Below are 10,657 nucleotides of genomic sequence, written 5' to 3' on the forward strand. Positions count from 1 at the left end.
AAATATAACACCATCAATATACGAACGAGTAGAACAGACTTTAAAGTCGACATTCGAGAATACATTCCATTCCCATTGACCATTCTCATTAGAGACCCCTGGATTGCCAATATTTACCAACATCTATCGTAAAACATCCTCATTACATGACCCACTGATGCTTCTACGCCACTCCAACTTCCATACATCATCATCCATGCGATCCGAATCAAACAATCGAGATAAGCATCTAAATGGAATAAACTCATATACTTCAAACTTGAGCACAATTGCCTCTCCAATTATCTTTCAAAAAACAAATCGAGTTTCCATTCCTTACCTTGGTCCGAAGTGTGTTACTCGGAATGATCCCAATATTTTTTGCCTTAAAGAACAATTTCACGATGACTAACCAATTGCTTGATCCATTCGTGAACTGACCGTCAATGCCCCCTTAGTGACCCGATATCGCAGTTATAACTTTATACCATTTTGCATCAACACAAGATACAAAGTGCCACACCGATTTAAAAAGTTAGGCATAATTGAACGCACGTAAACTGCCAATATTCAACCCGTCAAGATCATGAGAAGCTAGAGTTTGATCCTAACGGATCCAACGCATTTTTTTATCCGTGGACGATCCCTAAAAGAAGCCGATCTCAACGCCTCAATCACTTTGATAATAGATTTCGGACATTAAAAAGTGAAAGGAAATAAATACCTAACGAACCCAACATCGAACGAATAAGAGTTAATTGGCCATCTTTTGATAATAAATTGGTCTTCCAACCCACAAGCCTCTTTTTAAACCGATCAACCCAAAATTTCCAATGAGCTAACCGATTCATCGATACTCCCATCGGAAGTCTAAGATATGTAAACGGAAACGTACCTTTTGCACAACCGGCAAAAGCAGTGACATCATCAATTTCCACACTCGAAACACCCTCCCCGAATAAGGAAGACTTTGTCACATTAATCGCTATGCCTGAACATGCGTGAAACATTTTAAAAATATGCAAAACACATTCAAGATCACTTCTACACCATTTGGAAATAATAATAGCATCGTCGGCGTAAAATAAATGAGTAACATTAGTCGAGGGAGAAACCGATCATAGCACCTTTCAACGGACACCCATCCACCTCACGTTTAATAAGTAGATGAAGACCTTCTTTTACAACGAGAAATAAAAATGGACTTAATGGGTCACCTTGTCTTAAACCTCTTTTTCACAATGAACTTTTTTGTTGGAGTTCCATTTATAAGAATAGATGTCCGTGTCGAAGAAAAACACATGTGTATCCAAGCTACTCCACCGTTCACTAAAACCCAAAATTTGCAACATATAATCCAAAAACTCCCATCGAACCGTATCTTAAACTTTCTTAAAGTCAATCATAAAAATCATAAGCTTTTCTTTTATCCATTTATAACATCCGTTGACCTCGATTTTCATCCTTAAATATTCATAATTTACCATAATTACTATCTTCAACCAAACACGAACTCTAACGTGAACTCATTGCATTATCAAAGTGAAATAAATAGCTAGAGTACTATAATACTACTAAGATGTAATTTAGTGATGTACTAAAATTAGTTATCTTGTGTTTTATAACATTATATATAGTACGAGAGTGATAAACTACACGTAAGACTTAAAACATCAATAGTTTATTGTGGAGTAAGATACAAAGTCTTTTAGGATTGTAAGGTCATTCCCTATGGTAGCCTTTTTTAAGCGAACTTCTTCATTCCATATCAGCACTAAACACATTAACATTCATTTAACCAAGTCCTATATATTTTGGATGGTGATTCGTATACCACTTAGTTTTAATCATACACAATCAAATATGTTTTACATTGTTGTACTGTACAACCCTGTAAAACATGTTTGGTGATGTACGAATCAATCTCCATATATTTTACATTTTCATTTCAAACTTTAACTCTTTAAATTATCAATTAAATAAAGAAATATATAAAAATAATAATTAACTAAATAAAAAAAACATAACATTAATATTACTTGGACACTACATTAATTCTAAAAAAAAACTTGCATTTCTTAAATTAAAAATAAAACATTACATTGATATTTAAATGTAACGACCCGCCAAATCGCCATTGACGCGGTACGTTATCTCTGGTCCCATTGCGAGGTATTGACATCTATATGATACACAGTGATGATTTTGAATGCAACGTCTTTCAAAAATATGCCATGAATGACTCCATGTAATGTCTTTTTCAATTAGTAAATACACAGCGGAAGCATTATGTAATACCTGAGAATAAACATGCTAAAAAGTGTCAACCAAAAGGTTGGTGAGTTCATAGGTTTATCATAAACAATGATTTCAGTAATAGTAATAGACCACAAGATTTAGTTTAAAGTTGATTGATACCAAATATATCAATCTAAAAGTGTTGCTGCAGTTTGTAATATCGAGACTAAACAAAAGTTACCCCGTGACACCTTGTACTGTCAGTGTCGTTGAATCATTATTATGTAACCAAAGACCAGAAGTCAAATGGTTAGAGACGTTACTATCAATAGGCCTACTCATAATAATTAAGTTTGTGTTATACCAAGCAATTAACGATATTACTTTGAGGATTTGCATGACAAAGCAAGACAGCATAATAACAGTTGAGTACTTGTGTCTAAACGTAAAGCAGTTATAAAACATTGCATGTATTCTCAGCCCAAAAATATATATTGCAAAAGCAATTAAAAAGGGAGCAAATGAAAATCACGATACGATATTTCGTAGTAATTATGCGTATGACGGCACTGAACAAGTGCAGAGTTGACCTCGGATTCACGAACCTATATCATTCATATATATATATATATATATATATATATATATATATATATATATATATATATATATATATATATATATATATATATATATATATATTAAAACATATATTATACTTGTGATCGAACAATTATATATGTTATTTTTAGTGATATAATTTTTATATTAATAACTTATTTATCTCATTAAATATACTCATTTTATATATGAAAATATTAATATAGATAAGTTATGTGTATTAAATTTATTTTTATATAATATCATTTGTTTGTTAAATTAATGATAATACTAAAATAATGATAATAATACTATTAATTAGATTTAATAATGAAGTTGGAAATAATTATTTTGATAGTATCATTAGTCACTTTGTAGTAGTGATATTGATAATGATAATAGTAATATTAATAATAATAAAAATGTTAATTTTAAAAATGAAAATGAAAATTTTAAGATTGATAGATTTTTTTTAATAAAACTGATAACGATAATTTCTAATAAAAATGATACTTTTAATATCAATACTAATTATTAATGAAAATTTTGATAATAACAATAATTTTAATAATAATGATAATAATACTAAAATAATGATTTAATCATAATGGTACTATATTTTAACCTTAATGATAATACTAATAATAATACTAATAATAATAATAGTACTGATAATAATAATAACTAAAATAATAATTTTACTGCTAGTGATAGTTATGATAATAATATTAGTAATAACAATAATAATAATAATCATAATTGTAATTATAATTATGATAGTAATAATAAATGATAACTAATACTTATTTTAGTAATAATAATAATAATTATAACACTTAATGATAATATTAGTAATAACAATAATGATATTATTATTAATCAGATTAATGATAATAATAATCATACTTCTAAATATTAGAAATAATAACAATTATTATCATAATAATAATAACAATAATTAATAATAATAATAATAATAATAATAATAATAATAATAATAATAATTATAATAATAATAATAATAATAATTATAATAATAATAATAATAATAATAATAAAGATAGACTACCTTCAATACAAGCTTAAAAAAAAAAATAGACGCCAACGCCCAGGCTCGAACCCGAGACCTCTCGCTAACCCGACAAATACACAAACCACTCCGCTGTTCCCTACTTTTCTGATTTAAACACAGACCATATTTATTTAACCATATTTTATGTTTCTTCTTTCTTCTTCATAACCATAATCGTAAACAGACCAGATGATCTAAACAGCGAAAATAGTTGATTGTTTTAGGATTTGCAATTGTAACAGGGATGATCTCCTGTGGTATCTTGATCGAAAAGGAGAAGAAAAAAAATAAACAAGCAGTAGCAATGACAGAAGCTTACGAAGAACCTCATGAACACAAATTGTGATTCTGAAATTAAGACCGTTTTAACCCACGATTTCTACACAAAATAGTTTGTAAATCACTCCTAGAATCTTTATGAATCATCAATGGAACGGGAAACATTAAAACGAATTCAAATTTCTCGATGAACACTTAATTTGACTTTTTGAAATTGAACGTTGACTCCAAAATTCGAACTCGTTTTGAAGAATTGGAAATATTTTGTAGATAGATTGAGTAAAAGATTCATAACAAAACTGCATTATTAGATTTTGAAAATTGAATCGAATTCGAGCTTTTGTACATCTTGGTCAAGAACAGAGGTTCGAGCTTTTTAATATAAGTTTTCTGTTTAAATTTCACACGAATGCAGTAGAAGATAGCATTATTTAAAGATAGTAATCGTATAATTGAGCTAGTAAAGATGATTTGTTTGTATTGAATTGATTTGGACTTGTATCACTTTACAGACAAGATTTTCAATAAAAAAAAAAAATTAAAGCTCGATCATGATCTGGGAAAAGAAAATAAAATAAAAGCAGATACCTAATACCTAATTTTGTTATCTGCATCATTTTTTATTTATTTATTTTTTTAATATTAATAATTAATAAATATATTAATAATAATAATAATACTAATAATAATAACAATAATAATAATAATAGATAAAGATAATAATAATAATAATAGATAAAGATAATAATAATAATAATAATAATAATAATAATAATAATAATAATAATAATAATAATAATAATTTTTAAAAATAATGATAATAATATGATAATATTAATAATAATAATAATAATAACAATAATAATAACAATAATAATTTTAATAAAAATGATAAGTTTAATTATGATTAATTATAATAATAATAACTATAAAATGTTAATAATAATATTATTAATGATAATAATAATAATAAATTGTATTATTTTTATAATAATAATAATAATGATAACTATTATAATAATAATGATAATAATTTCTGTTGTTGTATAATAATAATAATAATGATTTTTAATGATAATGGTCATAATAATATAATAATAATAATAATAATAATAATAATAATAATAATAATAATAATAATAATAATAATAATAATAATAATAATAATAATAATAATAATAATAATAATAACAAAAATAAAATAACAATTTATATGTATCCAATTTCTCAACTATATATTATATATTAATATTAATAATACTGATATTAATGTTAATGTTGATATTTATAGTAATAACGAAGGTAGTAATAATACGAGTATAACAACTATAATTTAACTTGTAATTAAATATATTAATATTACAATTTATTAATTATTTAATATATATATATATATATATATATATATATATATATATATATATTTACAACAATTATTCGTGAATCGAGGAGAATAGTCAAAGGTTAACTGAATCCATATAAACAGTTCAAAATTTTGAGACTCAGTTTAACAGAATTTGTTTTTTCGTGTCAAAAATATTAATTCATATGAAGATTTGGTTCAAAATAAGTCGAAATTTTCCGGGTCATGACATTAAAATTAAACTAAATAATACGAAACTCATTAAAACAAATTAAACTAATGGAGCGAAGTAGAGTCGTCGTTGTCTTCGTCTTCGTTTGGTGCCAACACGGATTTCATACTCTCGAAATATTTTTGAAGAATTTTATGATCTTTTTTAGGCAAAGTCGGGTTGGTGGTTGTGTTTAACACTTTGAACACACGACTCATTCATTTCATAGTTGATGATTGACGTTTTGCTTGTTTAACGCGCAATTTTTTTTGTTGAATGATGTGTTTAAAAGTTGGATGAAAATGTATAAAAGTTGAATGAATTTGTTATTTGGATTGTTGTGTTAATAGTTATGGGTTGTATATGGTTAAGAGTTGTATTTTTAATTGAGTTTTATTAAATTTCTTTTAATATATATGTTACCGTAATTTTTTTTTTAGTTCAGGTTCAACGGCTACAAAAATAAAAACAAAATTAAAAATCAAGCGGGCCCCATACAAACGCCCGTTGGCTTCCGTCAAGCCCATGACTGACGGTTTGGTGACTATCGCCGTTAACTCTTGGCGTGAGTTGCCGTGATTGGCTAACATCCATAAGATGAGGCCTAACCATTAGTAATCTATGAATTTTGACTATAGTATCACAATAGGATTATAATTATATAACCAAATTAGACAAACCCCTCACAATCTAAGTAAGTAAATGGCCTATTTGTTACAAAAGCCATCAAAAACAAGAAAATTAACGTAAACGGAGGGGAAAACAAGGTGTGTATATATATAGACATCGATCGATCTAGCTAATTTTGAAGATTAACAACGATAACACTTATATTATCTTTGCTTCCACGAGCCATTGCTAATTCTGATAAAACCACAGCTGCATTAGTCATTCGACGTTTGTTCATTTCTTCCGATCTCTTAAAAATTCGTCCATCGAGACACTTCCTAACAATGTGACACGCCATATCGTTAGGCATGACATCCCACAATCCGTCACTAGCTAATATCAAGAATTCATCTTTATCGGTCCGTTTGTTAACCGTAACCTCTGGTTTTGCTATCACATATGGCTTCAATTGTCGATCACCTGCATATCGTTTTATCAAATAATTTTAATAATCTTCAATTCATCGATGGTTTCTACTAGTAATTTGTCATTAAAAATAGCGGAATATTACTAAAATTTTTGTACCAATTGATCTTGAAGTAGCAAGAACTCCCAATACGCGATTTCCATTCCAATTCACCACCCTTCCACCCGAGTGTTCGATCCTTTCTAACTCATCTGGTCTGTCCGGCTACATATCGAATTTAAAAATCAATCAAAATACTTTATCACAAATTTCGTTACATGATTAATCAATTGTACAACTATCACGTTAAGTTCTTAGTTTTAATGGAGCAAAGAAACTCATAATTAATAATACAAAGTACGCTAATATTTTCCTAATAATTAAACTGTTATTAACGTGTATAAACGTATCTATCCAGTTTAATAATTAACGGTAATTTTAAAGTCAACATATAATCGCTAATTACAACAAATTCTTCTATCATGTTAATAATATCAATTAGAATAATTGTTACAAGTAACAACCTTATGATCAATTGACAACGGCACGCTAACGCCACCTCGCGAAAGAACGGCTCTCGAGTCACCACAATTCGCAACAACAATCTCGTGATCACCAACAACAGCAACAACAGCAGTCGAACCCATCGATCCAATAAAATCGGTCTCGTTAATCTCCTCATCCATTTTTGAAAAACTCTTCACCATTAAATCCTCCCAATTTATATCCTCCATTTCAATTTCATTCATTTGTAACGCTAACAACTTATGTAACCGTTCTCGACACGTGTACGCAACACGCGAACCACCGTGACCGTCATAAACACCGTAAAAATCAAATTTACTATTACCGTTAGTATCATTAACAAACCCTAATTCAACGCTCACAGCATCTTCCATCTCCCGCCTTCGTCCAATCACAGACGAATGGTACGGAAACTCGTTTTCGTGATTTACAAAACGCTGTCGTTTCGGTAGATACTCATTATCTCCGTTTGACATAATTTTCATCCGCCGGAGCTCAGTTCTTCTCCGGCTAGCATTTATAACAACGTCGGATTTACTCGAAAAATTAGCCGTTTGCCGACAGTTAGATAACGACGAAGAAGAAGAGATCGTGTGATCCATTTGATTTATCATCATTATAAGTTTGTTTATCTGATTTCGTAATTGATTGATATACATGAAAATGATTGAATGTATGTGTGTGCATATATATGTAGAAGATAGTATGACAGGGGGTGTGACGTAATAAATGGCGGGAATCATTTTAAATAAAAATTAATGATGAAATAATAATTTTAGTTTCGGCGGTCAAGTACGGGAAATAGCACCCCGGGGGATGTACACGTAGGGTTTATAGATTCGGTGAATTAGTGATACGTGGCCGGTGAAAATTGGAGTCTTATCAAATGAATGAGAATCGTAATATATAAAGATATAAATTCGAATTTTGATATTTGTAACGTTTTATTTACACGTAGAACAAATTTATAATGAAAATATCTCATGTTTATCCCTCATAAGTTACAAACTTTTCCAAAATGTAACTTTTCAATGAAATAAAATTAATTAAAATAATTTATAATGAGAATTTTTTTTATAATTAATTAAATAATTTTTATAAAATCAAATTTTGTATAAAATAAATTAAATTTAGCTCATCCATTTTTAAAAACTAAAAAACAATAGTTTTTTAAAAAATCGAGAAATTTTGGTCAATATATTTAGCCCATATAATTTAAAATTTTCGCCTAATAATCTTTAACACATTTACAACCCTAATTTTCATCCCTTCCCCTCCATCTCGCAACACATCTCTTCACCTTCATTCTTAATATGCAATAATGAACATGCAACTTTGGGGCTGAAAACGTCGAACCGATGCCGGACCGGTGTTGGCCGATCGTCGGTCAGAACCGACGCCAAAACTAGCCGTCGATATCGAGAGCTCTTAATGGTCAAATGCTACTTTTTCATATTTACTATAAGTAGTGAAGAAATATATGTTAAAATAGAAAGATAAATTTAATTGTCTAATAGAAATTTATTTTTGAGATTAAAGCAAAAATGTAAACATTTATTGTAAGATGAGTGTAATTATATCTGTATATATATTATTAATTTCATTATAATTATAATTATAATATAATATTGTTATATTAATATTATTATTTATAAATTTATTTATATTATAAAATCTAATTTCATTCCGAGATAATCGAATTCCTATTCATATCATGATTCCTTAAAAATCAATGAATAATATATTAATTATTTCTTTTTTTTTTCTTTTTCTTTTTGATAAATTAACATTTTCTTCATAATGATGAAATGAAAAATGAAATGACTATTTGAATAAAACTAGATCATGTCATTTTGTAACACAGAAAGGACATGGCTGTCCTTTTGGCAATATGAGGGTTCAGAAATAAATGTTTTGGGGGTCACGTGGCGCATTTAATTACAAAAGGGTATATCATCGTTTTCCAGTTTATAAATATTGTTTATAATCGTTGTTGCCACATGTTTCATATTCCTTTTTTTCAGGAACCATATACGTCTTATTAGTTCACCTCTAAGAAACAATTAAAGATTTTATACGGAGAAATTATATGTTTTTACAAGTTACAAAATTAATTATGATCATATCAAATTAATTTTCTCACTTTCTTTTATCTCTTTCGATTAAATAATTAATCTTGATATTATTATTATTATTATTATTATTATTATTATTATTATTATTATTATTATTATTATTATTATTATTATAGCTCTTAGGGCTATCTTATGGTAGATAATGAGTCAGCTTGGTTATTATGCGGGGACTTTAATGAGGTGAGGGAAAGTTCGAATAGACTAAATTGTGTTTTTCATCAAAGACGTGCTTCTAGATTTAACGAGTTCATTGCTAATAACAATCTCATTGAGATCCCGATTAATGGTAGGAAGTTTACACGTATAAGTGATGACAGGACCAAATTTAGCAAGCTTGATAGATTTTTTGTTTCTATTAATTTTTTGAATTTGTTGAAGGACCTTTCGGTGATTCCATTAGAAAGGAGAGAATCGGACCATTGCCCTTTAATTTTGAGAGACAAGCTAATCGACTACGGTCCCAAACCATTTAAAGTGTTTAATGAATGGTTCAATAAAGAAGGTGTAGACGATGTGATAAAAAATTGTTGGGTTAAACCTATTAGGGGGTCGAGGCGGGATTGTATATTTAGAGATCGGTTAAAAAGTGTTATGTTCGCCCTAAAAGAGTGGAGTCATAAGGAGTTTGATAATCTAGATAATGAAATTAATACCCTTAAAGAAAAAGCATGCGAGTTAGAGAAAAAGGCTGAGTTGGGGAATTTTAATGAAAGTGAGAGATTAGTATGGTTGGACGCGAGAAGGAGTTGGTTAGAAAAAGAATCGGTTAAGGCAAGCATGTAAAAACAAAAAGCTCGATTTCGTTAGATACTAGAAGGTTACAAAAACTCAAAGTTCTTTCATAATTCGATAAAACGAAGGTACAATAAGTGTAATATAAGGGGGTTGAATATATATGGTAGTTGGAACGATGAACCAAATGTTGTGAAGGCCACTGTTTTTAACCATTTTCAGCGTATATTCTCAAAGATAAGTCAGCAGAGACCAACCATGATAAATTGGCTAAGTTCAGATGGGCATGTAAACGTAACAGGGCCTTGTAACAGCAGGCCGATGATTGGGCCTGGTAATAGCTCCAATTCACGACGGAATGTAGGGAGTAGTTTGAATAATGAACCTAATGTAGACAGAATATTATCAAAGACTGAGGCAGATAATTTAGAACTACAACTTAGTGAGG

At 28.6% G+C, this 10,657-nt stretch overlaps 1 protein-coding gene across 1 annotated transcript; it reads right to left on the bottom strand.

The window, feature by feature from the left end:
• Positions 1–6,541: 6,541 nt before the first annotated feature.
• Positions 6,542–7,944, bottom strand: LOC139865572 (protein phosphatase 2C 51-like). Its single transcript, XM_071853644.1, has 3 exons — positions 7,342–7,944; positions 6,937–7,042; positions 6,542–6,831 (listed from the first exon to the last, which is right to left on the bottom strand). Exons 1-3 carry the CDS (start codon positions 7,942–7,944, stop codon positions 6,542–6,544), a joined length of 999 nt encoding a protein of 332 aa, XP_071709745.1.
• Between the last annotated feature and the right edge of the window lie 2,713 nt (positions 7,945–10,657).

Source organism: Rutidosis leptorrhynchoides, chromosome 9 (genome assembly GCF_046630445.1).
Source record: "Rutidosis leptorrhynchoides isolate AG116_Rl617_1_P2 chromosome 9, CSIRO_AGI_Rlap_v1, whole genome shotgun sequence".
In the NCBI taxonomy this organism is placed as follows: Eukaryota; Viridiplantae; Streptophyta; class Magnoliopsida; order Asterales; family Asteraceae; genus Rutidosis; species Rutidosis leptorrhynchoides.

What these genes read in the sequence shown, in the direction of transcription:
- LOC139865572 (XM_071853644.1), bottom strand. Translation starts at nt 7,944, where the DNA reads ATGGATCACACGATCTCTTCTTCTTCGTCGTTATCTAACTGTCGGCAA. An exon ending in CGTTGTCAATTGATCATAAG is followed by an intron (nt 7,043 to 7,341) that starts GTTGTTACTTGT and finishes TTCGATATGTAG; the next exon opens with CCGGACAGACCAGATGAGTT. An exon ending in TGCTACTTCAAGATCAATTG is followed by an intron (nt 6,832 to 6,936) that starts GTACAAAAATTT and finishes AACGATATGCAG; the next exon opens with GTGATCGACAATTGAAGCCA.